General features: G+C 43.2%; 1 protein-coding gene across 1 annotated transcript in view; it reads right to left on the minus strand.

Annotated features, from left to right (window-relative positions):
* Positions 1–633: 633 nt before the first annotated feature.
* CDKAL1 (CDKAL1 threonylcarbamoyladenosine tRNA methylthiotransferase) overlaps positions 634–26,156 on the minus strand; it is a 2,471,408-nt gene continuing 2,445,885 nt past the window's right edge. The window contains exon 15 of the mRNA XM_078687932.1: positions 634–1,431. Coding sequence (XP_078544058.1) covers positions 1,267–1,431 — 165 coding nt within the window. The 3' untranslated portion in view covers positions 634–1,266. The remainder of the gene's footprint in view (positions 1,432–26,156) is intronic.

A 26,156-nucleotide genomic window follows, 5' to 3' on the forward strand; every position in this document is an offset into this window, starting at 1 on the left:
TTCTCTTTTAAGGTCTTATATATCTAGTTTGAACAGGCAGGAAGAAGATACCAGCATTGCAAGGACAAACAAAAGTAGAACTTTTTTTTAGTAAATGGGCGTTCATTAGTTCATAATGTCTTCTTGGTAACAGGGTAACAAAAATTCTTAGAACACTTTTTTATTATAACTTTTCAACATGCTGCACAGCAGCCACAATGCTCTACAACATAGCTTTAAAAACATTGCCAAAGCCAATAGCTCTGGCTAAACACTTATAAGGTCCCAAAGGCGTCTGAGACCTATTGGCTATGCCAATGCTTGTTCCTCATTGGAAAGGAAAAAACAGGCTGTGGGTGTTGAAGGGAATGTCATTCTTATATTTAAAAAGAAACATCTTGTGTTTCATTGCAATCTTGCAGGAATATACAGTAAAACAATCTACAATCCCAGCAGAAGTGATGTCCACTTGACCAATCTCTGCCTTTATGCAAGAGAAGGGTCAGAAGCCAAAGTTTGGTATCATACCATAGAAAATGCCATTTATGAATGTTTAAATTTAACAGTTTAATGAATCTCTAGTTCTGGGTCCAGGAAACGAACAAAAGAACCAACAATTACATATTATTTTATACAATGAAAAAAGACACAAAATTGTTTACCAAAGATTTTAATTGGTTTTCAAGTTTTCATTTCACTTATTCGGAAAACATAACTGCTTCAGAAAACAAAATAAAACAATACATTTTACAAAAAATATATTTTCTTCGTAATTGACATGTTATTGGGCAGGCTCTTATCTGTAAAATCTTCCTAAACTAGGTATTGTACACTGTATGCATGGAGTCCTGTAAGCAGGGAATCCTAATCCATTTGCAACTCATGAAAAAAACAGGGACACTTTTCAATGTTCCCTTTTCTGGAGAGTGTGTTATGTGACACACTTGGACCAACTCTTACCATAAGAGATGTTATCCAAATCATTGTTAGGTAATGGATTTCTCACCAAAAACGTGAGAAGCATTTGACAGTGATTGGAGGCACACGAAAACTTTTTATATAAATATGAGCAATAAAATAAGATAAAATCCAAACAAATGGTTAAAACAAAATCCAAATATGCTCTTTAATTTAAAAAAAACATGTTCTGAATGGTACTTCGGCCTTGCACAATGTCTCTAAAGAACTATAGTCAGTGTTCACATTGGTTTCTGAGAAAGATATTGCCGCAGATATGGTTCCTCTTCCTTGAATACGCCAATCACCCCAGGATGACAGTAGCCTGTTTCACAAGGTTGTCGCCACTACGAAGGCGACGAGGACAGCGAGAAGCGCTAGACTAACAGAGAGCATCTCTGTCCGACCGACTCCTCGTAGCCAAGGCAGCTGCATTGGCATCCGGAAGCTCTGCCATTTCGAACCAGCGGTTTTCTCTTGCCTGGCTCTCAACTCCTGTGGGGAGAAAAGAGGAAAATCAATGTGACGGATAAATATTGGGCTTTTTCAAAGACGCTTTTCCGAACCACAGTGAAAAGACAAGCAATTACCATATTAACACCGCCTGTGAAACATGATTCATTTGTTTTCACAGCCGATTATTAGGCTTGTGTATTTATGTACCTCACAATTCACACTGCGAGCGTGCGTCAGACAATGTCTCCACACGTGCCATGCTGTGTCGGTCTCGTAAATGAGTAACTGTCGAATCAATAAGCCTGTTACAACACATAGAATCTCCCGTCAGGAATGTAATGAAAAAGCCTGCTTTACATCTGCCTTTTGCAGTTTTTGCTGGGGTGGGGGGCTGTTGCTACCTGCCTCGGGCTGGAACGCGCGGGGCGCGCGGCTGGTGACGCGGGGGGCTCGTGGCGCAGCAGTGTTAGCCCCAGCAGGCCCAGCCAGCCCTAGTCACTCCTCTGCTCCCTGGCGTGCAGAAATCAAAACCCACCCAGGGGTGTCTTCCTGACTCTCGGTGGGGTCAGTGGCGTAGCAAGGTCAGGTGGTACCCGGTGCGGAATATTTCTTGTCACCCCCGCAAAAATGTGCTTAAAACTCACATTTTTGCCATTTTGTCACCCCCCTCAGTGATGACGACCTGCTTGACAAAATGGCAAAAATATGTGTTTAAAACACATATTTTTGCCATTTTGTTACCCCCTCGGTGATGGGGTAACAACTGGTGATTGTCACCACCGGCTTGACATCCCCAGTCAAAAATGTGTGTTTAAAAACATATTTTTGCCATTTTGTCACCCCCCCTCAGTGATGACACCTGGGGCGGGCCGCACCTACCGCACCCCCTTTCTACGCTGCTGGGTGGGTTTGAGGGTGGGGACAGATGGGGCACTGAGACCCTTCATCACGTTTAGCACCCTGGGAGTCCCATCCACTCGCTGCAGGGACAGCTATCAACGCTCAGCCGCTGGATGAAGCGGGGGCCGTCATCGACTGCTGGTTAACATCATGTGGAAAGAGTAAAGACCAGACATGCTGACATTCGCAGACTGGTGAAAACTCTTCATGCTTTTGGTTTAAATTTAAGTAGTCTTATGGAGTGCTATCAATGTAGTGCGACTGCGCAGGCTAACATGTTGAAATAGCAGAAAAACACAAATGGTTTTGCAAAAACACAATTCATATAGTGTTCTGTCGTTGGGGTACCAGATGAGAGGGTGTGCTTATTGTGAAGAGGCATCCTTATGACATCTCCATGACCTCTCGCCATACCCCCCTGGGTTTCGGACAACAAGCACTAGGCCAAGCCTGAGAGGGATAGTGTATGTGGGACTGACTGGGGGTTGGGTTAAGGTTATGTCACAGCTGAATTGACCTCTTCCCTGATGATCGTTTGATCCTGTAGGTGGGTGAGAGGTCAGCGTTTCTGTCGCCCTCCATCCCTCATTGGTGTTGGACGTTTTGTGTTTTCTGAGGGAGCCCAGGAATTTCTTTAAATAGGTGGGGGTGGAGGGGACAGGTTTTAAACAATTGGGAGGTTTTACTAATATTATAAAGTTAAGTGGTGTGTAGGAGAATGATTATGGTTTCTTCGTTGGAGTTCTAGCTCACTGTACTGGGTTTTGTATGCTGCTTTAGGACAGGCTACGGCAGGGTAAGCTGCTTGAGTCAGTAGCCCGGCAAGGTGTTGGTGTCCCAGGATGAATGTTTTTAACTCAAAGTGGGACAGGGGGAGGAATAAGTAGTGAACATGAGGATAAGAAAGATGGCAAAGGCCCTGGAGATGGAGTTCATGAGATGGGAATATTTTAAAGGATGGTGGTTTCAGAGGAAGGATGAGTAGTTGAATGGACACTGTTAGTGGTTGGTTGGGTGTTTGGGGATGCTACTGGGATGTATAACAATGGTTTATGGTTAGAGCATGTTTTGTGCATTAATGAGGCGGGGTTATTACAGTTTGTACTGTAATATGAAATCTGGCCTACTGACGAACTAACAAAGCAAATTTTTACTCTCTTAAATAATGGTCTGTGGTATATTGCGGTCTTACTCAAGAGATCCTCACGGTTTCATACAGACAGTAATATATTCTTTGCAAACGCTGCAATTGTGGGGAGACTACTTACCTGTGTATTTTCATTACCTTTTCCCGGTTTCAGCCTTTACTAAGTGAAAACGAATTTATGTCTACTACATAAGTTGACATTTATAAATAGAAAAATATCATATGCACTCCATTTTGCCGAGATATAAATACAGTCTTACAAGAACCCTCCTGCTCTGACCTATCCACTCAGTAATACAAATGACTGAAAATCAAAAACACGCAAAGAGTCTTACTCTGTGTAATGATTTTACTAGTAATTATTTACGGCATTTCCACCATGCCCCGGTTCCTTATTACAGTCCTTAATAGGAGAAAACATCCACAGTAAGGCTTACATTTTGAGTGACACTCAAGAGCCAGGACAAAGCAGCAATGACTCCAGTGACTTTTCTTCGGTCTTAAATAAATCCGAAAGATACATTTAAGCACAGACCACACAAAAGCCAGAGAGCACAGACTACATAAGAGCCAGAGAGTATGAATATGGACATGAATGCCAAGTCATCAAAATACGAGAGGTAGCATAAGTGACACTGTGTCCTTTGATTAACAAATATATCATAGTGGGTGACATCACATGACCCTTAACGATGATGTCAATTGAAGTGACATCAAAGAAAATAACAAAAACATACCAAAGTAGGTAATTATCAACCTTTGTAATTAGGGTGTCACGGCCATGACACATTTCTCCAAAGAGAAGGCTAAAGAGCCCGATGGGGGTGAAAGGGGAAAAAGAAATACTACTGTAGGAATACTGAACAACATCACTAAATGGAAAACAATGGGAACACTCTCTAAGTAAAACAGCTGTTATTCTTAGACACTACAAGTAAATATGAGCCATGTAATACTTCTTTCTAGCTATCTCTTGCAGTTGGACAGTTTTCCTGATCGATACAGAAATTGACCCTATATATGGTCAAAAGGACTGTTTATGTTTTAGATGAGGATCAAAGAATTGTGGTAATTGCTTCAGATGGGGTGTATATTAACCAACCAGAGGTTTTAGATCCTGAACTGATTTCTGCATTGAGTACATTCTAGAACATTGCAACCATGGTGTGAAGATACACTGTGCTTGGTATGTTGCTCTTCACAAAGTAAGTATATTTGGATGGAATGTCATTAGTGCCTTCTTCGTGATGCTTTTCAGGTGAACAGATGCTTCTAACATTACTGAATCCTCTGCAGATGATGCTGAAAGAGTAGACTTGGTTTGCGGTATGCACTACATATGCTCCAATCCACACTCTACAATCTTTATTCTATGGATACTTGAGGATAACATGTCTAATGGATCTGGACTCAGCAAGTTACCTACGACAACAGCAAGATTTAAGATCATCCTTCTCATAGCAAAAACATGTATACTGGATCTTAAAATCCCTGTAAGCTTTATGCTAGAAGACAATAAATGAAGAAATTACCCCCTATGTAGATATTAAGGATCACATTTTGAAAGTGGTTTATCAAAATGGATATCACGGTGGCAAGATAAGGGACTTGGAAAAAGCAGTGGGAAAAGATGTAGGTGGGTCTATACTTTCTGCAAGGGAAGAAGATCGCTTTGTATGAGATGCTAGTTTACAGCCAGCAATAGGACTGTTTAGGAAGTGGTTTAGACACTCAATTATATATCACTCATGCTTTGCTCTCAGTAATTCTACTGTTATGGTATTTGTGGCACCAACCATAGTCACACAGGACTGAGAGACTCCTGCAGAGAAAGTATATGTTCTCCGGTACTTCGGTTCACTCATTCTTATTTTATGGCAAATAAGAATTAAACATCTCACATTCAGTAACGTGGGGAGGCGATGGTGATGAGAGACTGAAAGCAAAGATTTTTATGAGAACGAAACTATGGGAAACAACACATTAAGCAGCATTCCGCTTTCTTTGGCGGAGAGGAAGTATGAGGACCAGATTCCTGCTATAGCCCTCTACTTTCCCCTTTAAAAGCAACGATTCTACGATACAATGGGTTGCATACAAGCACATTTAGCTTCACTCCCTTGACCACTCTCCTTTCCGGACTGTAGGGGAATCCTACATTTTCACTAAAAGCCCTCGTATGAAATAGTTAAGAAAATCGGAAAACTCACTTAATCTCCCATGCAAAAGTCAAAGATGGATCTCCGCTCCGGCTAAATAGTGGGAGGAGTAAATTTACTCTGTTAAATAAAAATATCTAAATCGGATGTCACAGGCGCATGAGGTTCCACTCTGGATTTGGTCAAGGGAGAATCCCTTTCCTTTAGAATAGATTATGACAGCGTGTAATACAATTACAGAGCTGGGCTCAAGGAGAAATCATTGGAATAACAAGGAGAATGGACCAGCGATCGTATGAATCCATGAATAAAAACCATATTTGTAATGAATATTAATAGGCCAAACAGCGTGCCTTACCCTTGACACATTTGCCTGATAACACATTTAAGAAAACCAGCCTATGATTTTCCTCTCCTGAAAAACAAGATATAAGACCCTGGGTTCTAGGTGCCCAGTGATTTAAATGGACCGGTACCGAGTAATGGCACTTTTCTATTTTGAGAGGGAGAGTACCAGCACTTCTCCAGAGAAATGTAATACTATTAACTGGAGAGTACCAGCACTCTGGTAAGAGAGTACCTGCACTCCTATTTTCCCAATTTCAAGCACTGTAGGTACCATAGATATAAAAAAAAAGTGCCGGATGGAAGTCTGGTATTCCTAAAGAAGTTATTAAAGGCGCTGCTGATTGCAAGCAATTGCCCACTGTGGGCAAGATCATTTCCACCTTTGTGCGCATTACATGCAGTTACACACTATCGCCCATTAGAAGACAGTTCAAAAGAGGTAACGCCACAACTCTGTAACTGAACCGAGGCAGAACAGCCACTGGGTGACAGACGCCCAGGAGCGCTTGTGCCCGCCATTCTGAAGAGTCGGCTCAATTACTGCTTTTGTACGAGGTAAACCATAATTATTGTGTCGAAGGTAAAAAAAAAAAAAGAAACTCAAAGGGGCCACATGACTAGCCGTGACTAATTGCTATGTGGGACTCTGTGGCATGGAGCCCGAGCAAAAGTGCATGTTGGCAGGTGGCGGATTACAGGGCATGTGACCCTAGAAAGGGAAGCGGGCTCTGCTGCAAGGGCTGCAGGTGCAGGGATTAGGGGCCGTGCGAAGAAAGGAAAAGTAAATGGAGAACTGCCCTGGGATGTAATGCTTTCCTCTTAAACACATACACATTAAGGGATTTCAGAGCTGGGCCCCGGTGGGTTTTGAAGTGTCTGTGCGCTTTCATCGCAGGATACTGTGTGCACAGACTGATAGCACTCTGCTAGCTAGGTAATTAAAAAATATTCCTAAGGCGTCAGATAAATTAATAACTCGCTGCAGCTACTTTCGGTTCAGGAGCTGAAGCTAATTAACCTTCCTTTCTAAAATCAACTCTAAACCCTACAGTACCATGTCCAATTATTCAGCATTGCACCACCAATTGAAAGACACCCCCCACACACACACACAGCTAAAACCTTCCATCTCCGAAAAGTATTTTCGACGAAAACGTAGGCAGTGCCCAGGAGAGCATCCTTCCTCTCCCTAAATACTTATTGTTACTCATTATCAAATTTAAACCTTGTGCTTGCTGCTTCTGCCACTATAGTTACCTTCCAGGCAAGTTCTGCCCCTGTTTGTTGTGGTGCCAACAGCTCTCTCCTTAAAAGTGCACACCTTTCTTTCCATCCATGCTACATGGACACACAAGAGCAGACTGCCTCAGTGTTCAAATGGCACGCATTCACCGTGATTAGTACCAGGCGTGTTACCGGTATTTTTAAATATTTCTAAATATCAATATAGTCTGGTCTTCAATCAAACGTCCTCTTTCCTCTGAGAGTCCACCTCCAGTCTGAACGACCCACCTCAAATGAAGTGCATGCCACCCTGCTCAGGAAGCACTAACATGATCCATGCCTTTGACAGCCAGAGTACTTGCAAAGACATTTCTGCAATCTTCACAAGGTTGGTGGAGTAGACTGGCCTAAGACAACAGGGCAAATTTCTACCAATTGTGAAAATTTGCCTTCATTAGGCATATGACTTTCAGGTCATACCAAACTGTAACTCAAGTGCACAACCTTCTCATTCAAAAAAGACTAAAGCTGAATAATAGCTGTACTACCTCAACCTACCTGTGAGAATGCACTGTAACTGGTGTGAATATGTTAAGACTCGCCTGGTAGGCTTGCTCCTCAAACCCCAAGAGTTGTATTCTGCTATGCCGCAATAGATGGAGACTTCTGGTGTTTGCATGAGGGAAACTGATACAAAGTAGATTTTAATAGCTCCCAAACTGAATCGCTGGGGAATGGTCATCAAAGCTGCGATCACTTAGAGAGATGCAAAATAAATCTTCTGTGGCTTAGTATAAATAACCCCATTACTGTCATGGTGTCTTGAATATCTTCTGTAAAAAGTAACGGATATTCATGAGGCATGCAAAAGTGGTAACCAAGCTACAAGAATGCCTCAGTTAGCATTACTAAAAAAAGTGGAAACAAGAATCCTTCATTACATTTCGCCAAAATGAAGTTTCATCAGTCTGATTTCGTCAGGCTGGCTTTATTCATTTAGGATATTTGCAGACGGGACTTCACACAAAGACAAAGAGAAAAAAAAATACTACGTAAATTGTAGCTTTGGCCCTGTTTAATGTACAAAAGAAGTGGAAAAAGTGCCTAGTTTTAAAGTGTAAATACCACCATAAACATTGCAACACATTTCCTCTCCTTGTGACAGAAGAATGCAAAGTACTTGAACAACAGTGCAAATGGGCTAGATTTAATCAGATCACAACGGTGGTTCAGTGCAAACCATTACCCATTTATGATACGTACTGGACTGGGTACAGGCCACTTTGCTTTCTGTCTCACTTCCTACTGGCAACATAAACTTTAGATATATTGCAATGGTCACTGTTAAAATGCTAGGACCAACCTATTGAAATAGACCAAGTCTAGTAAAGTACATTCATAGTTAGATAAATTCAGAATAGGAGTGAACAACCTGTGTGTTTTCAACTGATTCATGCTCACAATTACTTTCTTTGATGACAGCCAGAAACTGTGGTCTTTAATTTTGCTAAGGTGCATGATCAAACTGGGTATGACAGACTACGGGAAATGTTCTATCCTATCTTTCAGGCTATCTGAAGGTAGTTACAGGAAGAGCGAAGAGTCTCAATTTGCAGGAACGATTTTATAATCTTTCGGGTGGATCCTCAATATCGTCTGTGAGGGATGGGAATCAACAGGGATTAGGAGCCGAAAACAAATGGTACTAATGCCACTACTGTTCCCAAATATTCATAGGCTCTAATCCCTCCTGCCCCATCAGTGTCGTCACACGTCTACTACACGAACAGTGACAAGGCGAGTGCCAGAGTCAGGTGGGATTCTGGGAGCTCCATGTTTCTCTTGTGGCCCTTGGATGATCAGACCTTGATAATTATCGGCTGGCTTGGCAAATGAATATTGATATTTTTTATGTTGTAAAACAGCGTGCGAAAGTTTAACCTCATCACTGCGGCGCGAATTCCGCCGCAGTGCTGAACAATCCAATCGCGGGCGTGGTCATGACGGCTCCCGGACGTCATCAGCACACGCCTACCTTGACACGTCCTGAGCATCGAAGAGGTTAAGGACCAGCAGAACCCACATATGAGGGAATGACGACAAAAAAGCCAGTTTTAAAAGGCAGTTTTGCAATCAAATGTTCTCTAGAGTGTAAGTGCTACCTCAGAAAAATCAATGAAGGTGGGTCAGGTTCATTTTAAAATATCGAAAATAGAACCTATGAGACACTAAACATTCCAATCCAATAGCACAAGCTCATGTAATAGGATATGAAATTATGAATACTGTACTCTTTCTGAACTCAGCGAGAAGCATGATGGCTTGGACACCATGGCTATACAACTGCAGCGCAGGTTGCAGCGCACTGACGTCCATCATTGTCTGCTTTATCTTTAATTGCTACTGTTGCAAACTCCATCTAAAAACAATGTTGCCGCATTCCATTAGTATGGTAAATGACAAATAGTGCATACCTAAAATGGTATACTGGACGTATATGCAGGCAGGGAAGGCTGCCCATATGCAGACTGGATGCACCTTCTTTAAAGGAGGCCTTGTGCTACAGAGACATATTCTGCCATACTTCAGTCATGAAAGAGTTTAGCTTTAACATCACATCCACAGCAGGAACCCTCTTACATCAGTGGTTCAACTCTTTTTCAAAGAACGACCTGTCATGGCTAGATCAATTTTAATTGTGTCCATTGGAAGACCTGGAAAAGGAAAATGTGCATATGGCTCCAGCCTTGAGGGAGACAGTTATTCAGTACCTAGTCTTATGACAGCAAGTCAAGCTGAAAACACCTCTACAAGGAAAACTAAAATTCGACTTTCAGCATCTCCTCTCTCACGACACGTGGAAACACGCACGCACACTTTGCATTACTTTATCAAAATTGGCCCCTGTGCTTCAGTACCAAACTTATGCAACTCTCCTGCTTCTCTTTGAAAACCCGGAATCAAGACAAAATACCTTTTCATCAAAAGGAGCTCACGGAGGACCCCCTGCTAATTCCCCTCTTTTCTCGGAAGATGAAAGCCTCCTTATGAAGAGTTGTCACACTGATGAGATCATGAGTTTATGAACCAGCTTACGTTTGATCAGAGCTTCATATCAGATGTTTCCGCTGAATAACGAGGACTCAGACAGTGAAATCTTTCACTGTTAAACTAATCTAAGCATCAACAATGTTTCAGTGATGTGAGCAGATAAGGGGTGCTTGTTGCCAGAGGAGATGATTATCCTAGAAGGCCCTTAACCTCTTCCGTCATTTATTAACAGAAAACTCTTGTGTAGGAGGCAGTAATTGCCATTAGCAATCATGTCAGGCTCGGGATCATTCCAATCTCTGCTCCCTTTACTGTCACAAATCTTTTTAATGCAACATACATTTCTGTTGATAAAGCCTAGCAGCCTCATCAGGTTACAGCGTTACGCACCATCCACTTTTAACACCACTGTCCATCTAGGCCTACAAAAAGTCACCACCTTCTATTTGAACTTTTTTGTATTTTTGGAGTGCTGTAGTTCACATGAACTACATCAGTGCATTTCACAACCCAAAAATGAAACATTCAGCTGTACACTGGTAAACACAGCAGATGTGACCCGACCAATGTGGATATTGTGACATTGTTGAGGCATGGCTTTAAGGATCGGGAAGTGTGTAAGAGAGTACTTGATTTGTGGGAACTCGGGCTGCAGCCACTGTCATATTGTTTATCTTATGCACAAGAAGTTGTAAAATGGACCGGCACTGGTGGTCTTAGGGATGAAAATAGGGAATGTTAAGGGAGGTAGGGGTCTTTCCAGGTTTTCTGAGTGCCTGAAGGTCTATAGTAGATCAGACGTATTCTGCTAGTGTGCTCCAAGGACATGGCCAGGGACTCTAGATGGCCTTGTTAACATGTCCATGATAATACTGAGAAAAGCATAGTGATACATCACTAGGAAAACAAGCACAGGCAAAACCAACAGATTTAGAGTTGGCTGCCCACTTTTGGCTTTGCTAATTTTGTGAAAAACTTTGCAAGCTTGTTAAAGGGGACTATTTTTTGTGCAAATTGATCATGTGCCACACCCATTATACATATAATCATTTGGCTCATGCAGCACTCAAAAATGCCCATCCCCACAATCATACCAAGACCTACACAAGACCCAACCTCATACACATTCCACTTCCACACACCCTCAAATTACAGAACACACGTTCCATCTCATGCTCGTTAACAGTTGCTCTATGATAATCCAAGCCCCAGACACTACAGACCTCAACACCTATCACAAGCTTTACACCCTCATCATCACAGAATAATGGTTCACTCCCACATGCAACGTATCCTTCTTCCCACAGGCAATTGCATCCATAGTTGTGTAATACACTCATAAGAAGGGAGGAAGCCTTGCTATCACCCATAAGACCCTTGGTCTTGCACCCTAGGTAAGCAAGTGACAACTACAAGGAGCTCCTGACATGCCAATTCTCACTCTCTGCAACTCAGATCGCCACCCTGCATCTCATCTACAGGCCTCATGGGCATAACAAGCACTTTGTTGATAATTTATCACATCTCCTAGCCACCACCTTCAACTGGCCTACCCACACCATCTTCTTAGGTGACTTTAACCTCCCAGGCCACACAAGCTCATTAGGAACAAGAGACACCCTCCTCAACCTCATCAACACACTCAGCATGGTGCAGCACATAGTGACCAACCAACACACCCAAGGGCCAAATCTTGGACATCATCTTCTCAACATCACTAACAATCTAATGCAAACGAGCCATACCCCTGGATTGGACTAACCACCTTGTCTTCCTTATGCCCCTACTTAGCACCCTACCAATAAAGTGAAGTCAACCCAATAGAAAATACCACACCTTCAGATACTGCAAAGACTTCTCGATCGACAAAATAATGCTTCAATTGTCACTAACACCCTTCTAAATGACTTTAACACTTGTTTGAAAAACTATGTGGTCACGGGGCTGATGACGACCTGGGGAACGAACACCGCAGTCCCTTGTGACTCATGTGAACAAGGTCCTCTTCCTTCGTATACAGGCCCAGTATCCGGACTGTCGCTTTAAGGACACAGAGTTCAGTCTTCAGGAGAAAGGCTTCCAAAAATCCCGATGGCGTCTCAAGACAGGAGCCAATCGGAAGTGAGGGAGGAAATGACGAGAACGGAAAAGGAACAGAGCGAGACGCAGAGTGTGGAATAGGAGCCGGAGGAAACGGAGAAGAGGACGAGAGGAAGCAAACCTGAATAGGAATCGAGAGAGCTTCACCAACGCCAGTCCCCGATGAGAAGGAGAAGCTAGGAAGCCAACAACATCACGCTCCGCCCTGCCACGCTCCTGGAGGAACGTGGCTGAACCCAGTAATGTTTCGACTGCGGGGGTTCACAGACCACTGGGTGGGAAAAAGAAACAAATAAACAAGAGGTCACCTATAACTAGAACCGGTGATAGAGCCGGAGAGCATGGTGGCGGTCACATTTTCACTGTTTTATTTTGGCTGCAAGGTGTTACCTCCTACACGGGCCCCTACCCTATTATCCGTAACCAACTTCCAAACGGTCACCAGCGTCTTCTTTCTTATTTTCCTCCCGAGGGGTTTCCGACGCAGAGACTGAATCAATCCGTGTAGAAGAGGCTGAGAGGAAGAAGTATTCTGACCCGACCTCTAGGAACCAAGGGAACAGTCTCAAAACGGTCTTGAAGCATAAATACTGATAACCTAAATACAAGTGATCAAGGGCATCCACCTGAAACGCGTCAGTTCGCTTTGCTGCTCAGTTTGCCACATTAAAATCTCTTTTGCCCCATACCGGATTCGTTTGGTCGTCTGTTCCGTCCTGGGGACCTGGGGCTGCAGTCTGGCTATTGTTGTGCACAAACACAGGCGTGTAAACATTAATCATAAGAGAAAGGTCTGTAATTTCCTTCTCGGGTTTGAACCCCCCCCCCGCCCCCATGAGACGGTGACATATGTGAACAGTCACACTCCAATAACAACGCACAAGTGCAAGCCAAAACCTTCAGCACAGTGGTACTCTAAAGACCTCGTAGACAATAAATGCTCAATCCACAGAAAGGAAAAGAAAATGGAAAAAAATAGAATTCCCAGTGATCTCATAATACTGAAGTCCCTTCGTGCAACATGTAGAGGTCAGCCAAAGCAAAGTACTATGCCACCAACATAAGCAGAATGCTCTTCAAGATAATCAAGCACTGCATCTACCCCGCCTGACACTCTTACCCCACACTTTACAGATAAGTTTAACCTTTTCTTCAGTGAAAAAATACAGATCAGACTGCGTATGATAACAGCAAGACTGCCCACCTCTAACACCCACCCTTTCTCGTTGAAACCAGCAATAGTCATCCTTCAAATCCTTCTCTCACAATCTCACCAACATACTCAACATCCTCAAACCCATTTCTGTGGATGCTCTCTCGATTAGACTAGCAGTTGTCAATGCCTCCCTCAAACAATCTTCTTAGAAGCTCTCAAGACAGGCAAAATCCTCCCAATCCCAGAAACCTATACTAGATTGTGTGACCATGCCAACTGCCAGCTCATCAATCACCTACTAGATGATTAAAAAGTAACCTACGCTCAAATCTAAGATCATATATATCAATGATAACCATCTCCTGCATGGCAACCAATCGGGCGTCACATCACACTGCTGCATGGAGACCGCTACCTTGCACATTGTAGATCACACTCTCCTAATGACAGAAGATGATGAACAGTGCTTTCTTATATTCCTGGATCTCTCATTTGGTTTCAACACAGTCAACCACTCCACCCTCATTTACACCCAAGAGTCTAAAATGGTATTCACCTGCAATGCCCTTCATGGGTTCTCCTACTAATCCAACCAAATTGTTCACCTGGGCACCTACAGGTCCCAAGACATCCCTATAACCTCTACTTGAAAGTCTTCTCCGCTCCAGACTTTCAATACCTCAAACACTGCCTACACTTCTCCTAGTCCGGGATGTCCAGCGCCTACCTGAAACTCAATCTCACCAAGACCTAATTCCAGTTATTTCCCACCAATAAAAAGCAAGAAATTATAATGGTATGAACCTTGTTGGCTTCGAACCCCAAAAACTTTCACTGAATGCCAAGTAACTGGGATTGACTCTGGACACCAACATCACCCTCAAGAAACACACTACCAAAGAAAACAAAGATAGCATAGCAACTGCTCTCTCTTCCAAAGAAAGTGAATCCATTTCTTCCAGAAACCCACTTCAGAACTGCTGTTCAAAGCCTTTTACTTCCGCATCTGCATGGTAGTAGCACCCTGATAAATGTCCTCTCAAGCTCCACAGTGGTATAATAACATCATCCCCAACCTGCTGGAATTCCATCGGTTCCCCTTGCTAGGCTGCACCATCTTCAAAAAAAGAGCTGCATCATTTACAAAGCCATCACAAACAGCACCTCAGCATATGTTGCAGCCAAGCTCATCATCCAGGGTGACTCTTGGAACACCTGCAACCAGGACACCCTCAGACAGGAGACTAAGAAGTGTAAAAAAGAACAAACATTGCAATAAGCAATTCACATCTACACACACACACACACACACACACACACAGGCTCTGGAACAACCCCGTATGCATCCCCATGCTACATCACAATGTAGTAACATTCACTTCTCCTGAAAGAACCCAGGTACCACTCCCATAATTCATTACCTGTATACTTGATTTGACCCTGTACGACACTCCTCTACCCTTTGACTAGATTTGTGCTATAGAAATACCAGCTACATACATGCAAGTGCACATTGTGCCAGTAAGTGATGTGGGTTGATCCTGTCTCATACTATATGTTGTGGTGGGGGCAACAAAACTTTGAATGACAGGAATGATGACATCTGGCTGAAAACCCCTATACGTACATTATATTTATGATTTAATTAAAATGTAAAGGTCTTAGCTAACACAAGACCTAATAATGCCTCCATAGGCCATTTGATGGCAAGCACAGTCGGAATTCTAGCATGTTTACATGATCATACCTCATGGCGAGATTCTTTCTAGTGACGTATTAGAGTGCACAAGTATACGTACTCTATAATATGAAATGCTAAGCAAATATTGCAGGTGAATTGATTTATGGTTACATAGCTCAACACAACTGTTAACTTTCTACCTCTGCATTGTGTCATATTTTAATAGTTCATTAAATTGGAGCTTCAGGATCACACAATTTTAATTTGATTCTCCTCAAGGTTCATAATGTATATAACTAAGTTATGCCTCAACCTCCAAGGCAAAGGAACTGCCACAGTTACAGTGAATAATATGTTCTGTCCTCTTAGCCAATCCAATACTCCATTTCTCCCTCTTCATCACCACAGCTGTCTGGCATCCAGCACACAGACCCTAAGGCTGACACAAAGGAGGCCGTTGTTTCCTTTCAATTTAATGTTATCAAAAGATGTTGCTGCTTATATTTTACTTCAACATCGATTAAGGCTGTGGCGCAATACTCTAACTTATACGTTCATCGAACTGTGTTGACTTAAAGTTGCTTTATTAATGTTTTAAATGCCCACGTGAATGACAAATGTAATTGGAAGTAAACTGACAGACATATGTAGATGGCTGTGTACATATAAAACTTGACTGACATGGATCTATAGTAATACATTAGGATTTTTTTAACTTTAGATCTGAGATTTATATTTGGACTTTGAGTCCATAATCCTATTTTAAGCTTGAAACAATATGCAATGAAATACTTCCTAATTTTAAGGTTCTTAGAAGATGTTCAGTAAAACGGAGCCGAAATTAAATTTGCGTCTGAAGAACATTAACAAAATCCTGTGTACATATTTTGTATTACTTTTAGGCGCATATGTTATCAGGGCAACATGAATAAAGTTACATTTTTTGACAGCACTAAAAAGGCCCCTTCTTGCCAGTTCACCCCAGATTGTGTGGATAATAGCTCCCATCTTTTAGAAATAGAATTAATTGGCCAGGAAACAGATTACAAGCTGCCTGGTTCGGTCCAGTCAATGTTACTCATACACATCCCAGAGTAGAATGCTTGCTGAGACTAGTCAGTCAAACGTTACCCTGACCTTGATCAGGAACAGCCCACGGTTCGTAATGCAGAGCTCTCAGTCCAGGATGATCAAAAGTGGTAGGTCAAAGATGAGTCAGCGAATGTCCATCAGTCCCAGTTGTAATCAATTGACAATGCAAGGCTGACAGTTACAGAATGACCAGGAGCCAAAGGTTGCTTTTTAAACTATCTGCTACCTTAGTGCTCTCAGGTCAAGCTTCAACAGAAGGCACCACAAGATATTCATCAAACTATTAAAATTTCTCTTCTGAAGCCTTGGAGTCGCCATGTTGCCCTAAAAATCAGATCTCCTGACAGTCACACCGTTGATTAGTTGCTTACATTTAACCAATCTGACATGATCAGTGCTCTGAAGTCAAGTCAAAGAAGCTTTATTTCGGCTATTACAGCCATAAAAACACATATAAAATAACATTCTCCATAAAACATAATTCATAAAATAACATGTTGATTAGAAACTAAAAAAAATACAATTGTCATTAGAACCCCTAAGTAGTTGAAAAATATCAACATGTAGACGGTCACACCCCCTGAAATCAATAGTCACGGGTGGGGCAGCAAACAAGGGCAAATTCTATAGCATGGGCATTATATTCATCAATAAAACCAGTATAATCAATTTAAAAAATCACTTTAAAAGTATAAATTAAAACAAAACATATTAAAAAGAAATTCACAGCCTACATTTTTACAAATTTAGGATCACAGTGATGATCATAAGGAGACTGAATTGGCTAAGTTCTCGGATCAATCTCTCAATAGACGCCTACGTTTGCACCACATAGCAAATAAAAATTTGGAGATTGCAACAACAAAAACTGGGTGAGTATCGTATTTTAGTACCCTATAGAATTCTCTATGGTTTCTTATCCCCAGATTTCTGCAAAGTTGAAGGACCCATTTAGATCTGGCCCTGTTGTATGCCAAGCAGAAGAATAACACATCAATTTCAGTTTCTTCCGCTACCAAGCACCCCGGACAAAATTGTTTAGTAGCGCCCGCCCACTTATTTGTAAGCGCATGGAGGGGGAGCGTCCCATGCCTAAATTGCAGAAACAGTTTCTTTGCTGCAGGTGGTTGAATAAAATCCTCACCAACTCCAAATGATAGTGCTCTTTTGCATCCAGGAACCCAGAGGTCAGGCTGGAGGAGTCTACTGACTGCAAAATGTGTGCCAATTTGTGGTCTTTCAAAGCAATTGCTAGTGATTTTTTAGAGATGGTTGGACATGTCTCCTCTGGTGCCGACCATATGTCTTCGCTCCCTATAGCACAAAATGTATTCCTAATAAAAGACAACCACGGGATATTCCCTGCCTCCAAAGTAGACATAACAGCTTTTAGTTCCTCCCTATAATATACTAACTCTGGCGTGCTCCATAGCCATCGCCAGTAGAGGAGTGGACGAGAAGCAATCAGGTCTGCAATGGGAAGAATACCCAAATCCATCCTTAAGGGTATTAAGGGGGTACTTTTGGGCAAGCCCAAAAGCTGTCTTATAAAATGATTTTCTGTCAGTTAGGACATTAGCTAAACAGTGACCCCAGAGTTCAGCACTGTACATTGATGCCCCCCTCGCTTGGACCGTATAAATTTCTACAGGTGGACTTATGACCTTTATAGCACAACTCCTATGTACTTTTAGAATCCCCGCAGTGGCCTGTATTAGCTTTAGATTTGCTTTATTAATTTGTGGTCCCCACCCCATTTTATAATTTACGGTAAGATCCAAGTAATCGAATATGGGTACCCTCTCTAGAGGCCTATAGTCCATTTTGGGGTGTGGACAATTTGTTGAATCGGCATGGAAGACCGTATACTTTGTTTTCTTTATATTTACCTCCAAGTTCCGCTTCTTACAAAACAAGCTAAATTCCTCTATGACACGCTGCATCTCCATAGGTGTTTTAGAAAGGAGCAGCATGTCATGCGCAAACATTAGGGCCGGTATTTTGCGGTTAGCAAGTCTTGGGGAGTCAATGTCCTTGACGGCAAGAAGATCCTTAATTAACCCGTTTAGGAAGAGTGAGAAAAGGGTTGGCGCAAGCACACAGCCCTGTCTCACCTCCTTCTCAACGGGGAAGGGAGCTGTTTATTCCCCATTCTTGCCGAATCTCACCCTAGTGAAGGTACCTTCATGGAGGCGTTTGAACTGTTGACAAAGGTAAGCTAGGGCTCCCATGTCGAGCAATAGGCCCCACAGATGATCACGATCTACCATGTCAGACGTAGATTTAAGGTCCACGAATGTAAGATAAAGAATACCACCCTCCAATCTTATGTTTTTCCAATAGATCAGTTGGAGTCTAAATAACTTTACTATGGGCCAAGGTTTAAGGCCTAAAGCCTGCTTGTAGGGGAGTTCAAATATTAAGGTCATCCATCCATACCTGTAGTCTTCCTAGTAAAACACGGGCAAAAATCTTCTTTGTTACATCAATAAGGCTAATCGGCCTATAGTTTGCTGGTTCTAAGGGGGAACCTTTTTTATAAATAGGAATTATCTCGGCCCCTGCCCAAGTTAGGGGGGTGCCATACCATAAAGGATAGCATTAAAAAGGGTCTGGAGATATGGAGCCCACACTACCTGTTCATTTCTATATAGGTCGCCAGGGATCCTGTCCAGGCCAGGTGCTTTATTTGGTAGTACTTTGAGCAAGGCCGCTAGGGTTGTAACCAAGTCCTGGTGGATTCTTCCTAGCACTTTGTGAGATTCTAAAATGCCAATATTTTCAGAGGCGAGGCTTGCCTTTTCTAGGAAAGGAATAATACAATTATATATGGTGGCCATCTCTTCTGGAGATTGTGCAATTGTACCCCAGCGGATTCTTCTCCCTCCTTTAACCGCTATTAGATTGTGGGGTGGCGAATTGTCCAAACCTTGGCCTGCTTCCGATAGGTAACTATCTAAAGTTACAACCAACGGGTTATGGTCACTTTCACCGCGGGGATGGACCAAAAAGTTCACGACCCTATGCCAAATTTTCACATTTACCAGTATGTAATCAATTTTGGATGCCTGACCATTTCTATCAAAGGTGAAGTTCCCAGGGTTATCAGCAGGGGACCGACCATTATATGCCCTCAACGAATAAGTGAGGGTAAGCGAGGTCAGTTGCAATACTAGTGGGGTCCACCACCTTATCGGGTAAATATTGCATGCGGGGATTGCCCAAGTTGAATCCTCATCGCTGGTAATAGAAGATGGTAGGCCATTGAGGGGTTCAAAGTGGCAATTAAAATCCCCACCAATTATAATGTGGACTTTACCAAACAACGTGGAAAGGAGAACAGCCAGGCAGTCTAACGTCTGCCCATACTTTTCTGGGAGAGAGTAGACATTAATGATAGCCAGCTTTGGAGAGTTTCTGAAGGTGAGAAGAATACATAAGATATTGGGGGAGTGGGTTTCTAGCCTTTTAACCATACAACCGAAATGCGTGCCGACCGAAATACACAATGCCCCCGAGGGTCTACCCCTTGGACCCTGTATCGCCACTTCCCAGTATGTAACGAAGCCTGCTATATACAGTGGGTGTAATGCCCAAGTCTCTTTGAATAGGCAGATCTCATGGGAATCTATGTAGTCTCCCCAGTCAGGAAGATCCATTCTAGCAGTTAGACCTGCTATATTACACAACAAGATCCTAGAACTCTGTGGTCTTTCTACCATATCTAACTCAGTAGCCATAAGGGGCTCCCTCAGTTGCGATACCAAGGGCAGGGTCCCCTTCAATTCTCAGCTACGAGTAGCTTGTGGGGCCTCGGGGTGGCTATCAATGCTTCTTATCATTTGATGTTTTAAAGGCAACTCATTACTTATCAGCGGTCGCAAATTGGTAACCATGGCTCCATGTAATCTTTCTAGCTTTTTAGGTTGGGGGGCACTAATGTTCACTCCCTGTCAGGGGAATGCGAACCGATTTCCCGCCTCTCCAAGGAGAGTGCTATATAGGACCTCCTGGGCACTGTATTTTGTTCCCTTACTAATCTCTTCATTCAACAACTCGTTTCTAATCAACAGTTGTTAATTGATATCCTCGACTCCCACACCCATCGAACATGTACCTAGCTGCTTGACTATAATTGGTGGGCACTGGTCAATGGGGATCAGTCAATCCACCTGATCCAGTACACTAAATCTGTTACTTACAGGGACATTAGGTACTGGAAAAATATCATCGTTCCCTCCCCTATTATGTACCCTACCAACCTGGGCTCTCACTTCCCATTTCTTGGCCTGGGTTTCCCATTCTCTCTGTTAGGGAACAAGGAGGATAAAAATAACTAAGGGCAAGGGTCTGGATTCTAGTTGTCGCCCTCGGCTGACACCAATCGCAAATATATTGGACCTATCTCTAAAATTAATCAAAATACAATCACCTGCAATGTCTTTCACTCTCTGTCCCACCCAACTTACTCTACGTGCAAATATGATTTCACTAAGCACCGGGGGTGGAAGGGGTCTGTATTTGTTTAACCAGTAGATTGACTTATTTTTTAGTTCAGTATAAGTTTTTACACTACCTTTTTCCAATTCGGGTACCCCAACCAATAGAACAACATATGGTGATGACTCAGGGGGTCAATCATTGCATGGCAAAGTGGATTTAGTTGAACTAGTATTTGGTATAGATACGGGATGGTCGCTTTCCTTGTCTCTTCCAAGTGTTTTGTGCACCAGGTCCCCTCCCAGGGTTAACGGTTCTGCTCTCACCCCGAATGGGCGTTCTATGCCTCTATGTACCACTGCACCACCATTAGTGGTAGTGCCAGCCCCATCATTCCTACAAGATGAAACAGCCACTAGATTAGATATTATTAGGGTGGGCAATAGGGAGTTGAAGTTTACAGAATCTCGGGTCACATTCGTTGCCACAACAGTTGATCAAAGGCCTTCCCCCAAACAGTTTTTTATAGAATCAAGGTTAGACACCGTTAACAGTTCGAAGTTTGATAGTCTTTCCTCAATTAGTGACAACCTCTCGAGAAGTGGTAACATAGATGACATAATGAGTGCCCCTACTTTATCCCAGAAACCCTCTTCAACTTGGGGCAAAGAAGAGCCAACTAAGTCCAAGTTCGGGGTGCCCGATGAAGGAATAATTATCTGGGTCTCTGCTGTCATTGGCAAAGCTGTAATCACCGCCACGCCGATCTTATTAGTTTTAGGCAACTTTGTTTTTTTTCCCCTCTGTGGGCCCCCTCCCCGCTTCCTCTTAGAAGCCAGTCCCTGTGCATGGTCCGTAGCTTGAGATGTGGGTTTAGGCACGGACCTTGTAGAAACACAGGTAAGTGTACCACAGGCACTGCCCGCCAGAATTAAGTCCGCAGGCAGGACAGTAGAGGGGGGCTCCTGTGTTATAGGAATAATCGCCGGGTCCTGTAGCGACTGGCTAATACCTCCACCCAAATCACGAAAGTCAATGTCTGCGGCTAAATGCTGCTCAGGTGAGCGTACAGACATCAGACCCCCCCAAAGATGATCGTTTTAAATGCAGGGGGTCCAGCGATAAGCGACGCTCAGTCAAGGCAATTTCATGGGCTAACACTGAGGTGGCTCTGGTTATAAACTGGTCAAGCGTCCCAGCTACAGTTCCGCCCATTACGGCTTATGCTCAGAAATTAAAATAGGTAATTTTCCTTCACGAGTTGACATCGTGGACTAGGCACTATGCTGTGAACTGTCCCAGGAAATCGCACCCCACGCCAAGTGGCGAAGCACAATTGAGCAAGTGTAGGCTAACCTTATGATATAGCAGAGGTTAGAGGGGGCGCCCGGCCCAGCCTCCTCCGGGCCTGACCCTTGCCCTGGGCTTCCCCGGCGCGCCCGCGCGGTTTGAGGCAGCGCTTTATAGCGTGATCACCACGCCTCCCCCTGTGGCAGCTGGGAGCAATACTGTTGTCAAGGAGCCGGTGCAGCCTGGGACAGCGAGTCCCACCAGGCAGTGCTGGACGTGAAGTGGATGGCCGCGAGGGTGTGAAGAACAGCCCGAGTTCCAGCTCAGTGGAGGTAGAGTCACAAAGAACAAGTGCCTCGAAAATGCTCCCCTAAATCAACCCGCGCCACGGGGGTTGAGGCAGCGCTTTATAGCGCGATCACCACGCCTCCCCCTGCGGCAGCTGGAAGCAATACTGTTGTCAAGGAGCCGGTGCAGCCTGGGACAGCGAGTCCCACCAGGCTGTGCTGGACGTGAAGTGGAGGGCCGCGAGGGTGTGAAGAACAGCCCGAGTTCCAGCTCAGTGGAGATAGAGTCACAAAGAACAAGTGCGGCGAAAATGCTCCCCTCAAGTTAATTGCACCTGTACATACATTTTTTTTAAAAAGCTTCCCACACATAAACATGAATGGTATCCCAAAGCTTGGCTTCTTATAAAACACAGAATGTGAGTGACTAGAAAGATATTAGTGGAAATCCAAGTCTGAAAAAAACTGATACAAAATTAACAACAGAAGGCACCAAATACTTATGCTCAGAAATTAAAATAGGTAATTTTTCAGGAAGAATTTTAGTATTACTTGGGGTGTCAAACTAATGAGAAAACCTTTTTAGAATCAATCTTTTTATTAACTTTGCATTCTCCTACTTGTTTACATTCCCTTTTATCACAATTTTTATTTTCTATCACTGATTAACGAAAACTGCCATTGTATGTTCTTATATCACCTCACCATATTAAAGGACAGAGAATGGGGTGAGGAGGGGAGAGTTGAGAGTAGGAAGCGATAAGGAAACATTATATTTAAAACAAATCCACAAACTCCTGTTTATGGGGTCCACATCCATGTTTGACAAGTAGCACCAGTACATCAGCTAAGATATCCAGACCCGTTCTTCTCTTTAGCTGAAACCTCTAAGACTAGTGCTTCTGTGAAATCATAACCACTGTGCAGACTAACTCTATGGATATTATCTCCATCTCCCCAGCCATTTGTTCTTTCAACCATCTCCTAAAAGCACTTGCTTTTGTGGTTCTCTTTCTGCCGCAGCAAGGATAACCTCACAATTTCAAGGGCCTCTATTTCCATGCAGTGGTAAACCATCCATAGAACTGGCCCTGGAAAACAGGTGTCACTTCTTTCCTGTAGTTATGTTTGAAGGAAATCAATGGCAAGGAAAACATCAGAGGTTTCTCCACTTGAGTATGTTTTGAAATGGAGGCCATGTGTAGATCTGATTATAATGCTTTGCACTCGTATTAGTCCGGAACCAATGAGGAAAGGTATCTCTTTTCTCATCCCAACCCCTACAAAGCAGATAATGGGTCTTTCAATTTGTGTGGCAGTGCTACTATTTGCACTCATAGTTCCACTGAAAGTTTGATATGGTAACATCTGCAGGGTAAATTGTGTATTTTGCAAGGTCTTCTTTTCTTCATTTTGCATCCCTCCAACATCAACAGAGTTGGAAAGAAGCCCCCGCAAACCGTCACATTTATAGCTTTTTTAGATTCACTCTTCCGAATCACCTCTCGGCCTATTGCAGGGCCAAAACAGCCAAGAAGTCAAAGTCCACTCCAGCTCCTTTAAGAGTTACATACACTCCCAGACCGTCATTTCTTCTTTAGAGGCAGGGCCAGTGTGTCCACAAGGCGCTGCAAGCTTGGCAGTGCCACCAGCACAAAGATGCAACGAGCCCCTTTACACCAACTGGTATCTGCAACTAAATAGTTTTTATTTCAGGATTACTATGGAGAAAAAAACATTTTTCACTGGATAATCCCATCCACATTCCTGTTCTGAGGGACAGAACCAAGGAAGGACACCAGGCCTCAGCACTGCAAGTAAGGGGAACCCAGTCATCTGAGATAAAGCTGACCTTACAGGCTGAAATGGATTATAGATGGATGACTAGGAGGACGAAGATCAATGCCTCATTAAGTCTAATATCGAAAACTCTCGCCAGGGTGAGAATTGTGTGGTCCTGGCAGAGGAGCACTAGTGAAGGAGACGAAGAACAACTGTGCTTCAAGATGTTTAATCATCTGACCTCTTCTCATAATTTGACAGACCACGTAAAAGACAAGGGATATGTTGCTGTGTGCGAGTGATTCACTTTCCAACAACTACTGGAGGCTGACATTCTAGGTCACTTAAGTATGTATAACTTTATTGATCCATGCCATGGTTACTTCCTTATTGAGTGTTCTTTAACTCCTGGCTCCTATCACAGACTTTACAAATGCCCCCTCTTTCTTACTAAGTTGCATGCAGGTGCCATAGGTACCACTCCAATCTTCTAAAATCCAACATTTTACCTAGGCTATTATTATATCTTACTTGCCTTTTATAGCACAAATATTGAAAACCAAAGTTCTACGTCAGTTTTGGAAATTCTTTGAGGTTAACAATTTGTTGGATGACTGACAGTTTGATTTTATGACATACTCAGTTTGTAATTGATCAAACGAATCTAGGCTGTGAGAAAGCCCGCGTGAACTGGCAATCAGCACAAAACTACTTGGGATGACAACACCCAGAAGACATCAGCCCTAGTAGTGTGGCATCTAGTTAGTGGTTGTTCGCGCCCTGAGCGAGAACCCAAGCAGACGTGTGTGCACGCTTTCTTTACATAATTAGATCTGGGCAGCAGCAGACTGGAAATCCCACTCTGAGCAGCACTAGTGAGCAGACAAAAGACAAAAACCCCAAGCCTGGACTGCAAGGAACAGCAAGTCTGTCAAGCATCTTGCGTCTCGGTGCAAGGGAAGAGGAGGCAGCCTTTTCATCTTGTTTTGCAGCAGCAGAATAAACACAGGGCTTTGCTAATAAGGTAGAACATAAATTATTAAAGCACCTAGCCTATGATCAAATGCACTTCGGAGTCTTTTCTGAATAATTCCGCCTTGACGACTGCCAGCAGTGCTGCATTGAGTATGCGCTCGCCCAGCCGCCCCATTGATCGCCTGCCTTTCTGAAGCGCCAGCCGGAGCCGCAAACTTGGGCGCATGAAAGCCGTACATAATCACATCAAGGCGCCGGGCTCGGCACCTGCCGATCACAGCCCTGCTTTTTGTAAGATCGCACTTCATGTTAGTCAACAAAGACATGATAACAACCGCTTGTGATCCGAGCTGCCACTTTAATGGATTCCAAACATTGCCTCTATGTTAATTTCTTCCCTAGCTCGGGGCGCAAGGTTGCAGTTTGAGGTGTTGATCACGGCGGCAGAACAGGAAAAAATATTTGACTGCTAGCACCTCAACAGAAAGCACACTTCGGATTAGATCATCGTGCACACGCAACACAAGTGCACAAAAACAGCGTGGAATTATTGCATAAACGCCATTATGTGCAACACAAACAGGACAGTGTTTGTCTCAACAATAACAATAATAGCATGCTTATTCCCCAAAAAGAAAAAACTCTCTTATAGACAATAACTTTTTATTGCAGTAACTAGGAATTTTGTGTATCAGGCATATATGCATCTTTATCCCCAATAAACTGCATAAATATGGATAATATATGGAGAACTACAACACTCACTTTAAAAACACTTGTAAGTACGAACAGAAGAGCAATAACGTCAAGTACCACAGACCTAAACATTTGATATGATCAGTCTTATACAACATTATAATGTATGAGAATAGTATAATGTGGTACCCCAAGAAGTAATGCTGCCCTGTGTTTAGCTATGGTCTGCAGCCACGATACAGTCTAGGAACTCGTGCAAACTGGTATTCAGGGGCGGCTCCTCCGCTAAGGCGGAGAAGTGTAGCCCCACTGCTCTCATAGCAGTGAAAAAAAAAAAAAAAAAAATAACTTTGTTACTATCCTTTTATTTTTTGGCGCTCAAGGAGTGGTTTGCACATTCCAAATGGGAATGACTGCTTGGCCGGCCCACTTTGCA

Source organism: Lissotriton helveticus, chromosome 4_1 (assembly GCF_964261635.1).
Source record: "Lissotriton helveticus chromosome 4_1, aLisHel1.1, whole genome shotgun sequence".
In the NCBI taxonomy this organism is placed as follows: Eukaryota; Metazoa; Chordata; class Amphibia; order Caudata; family Salamandridae; genus Lissotriton; species Lissotriton helveticus.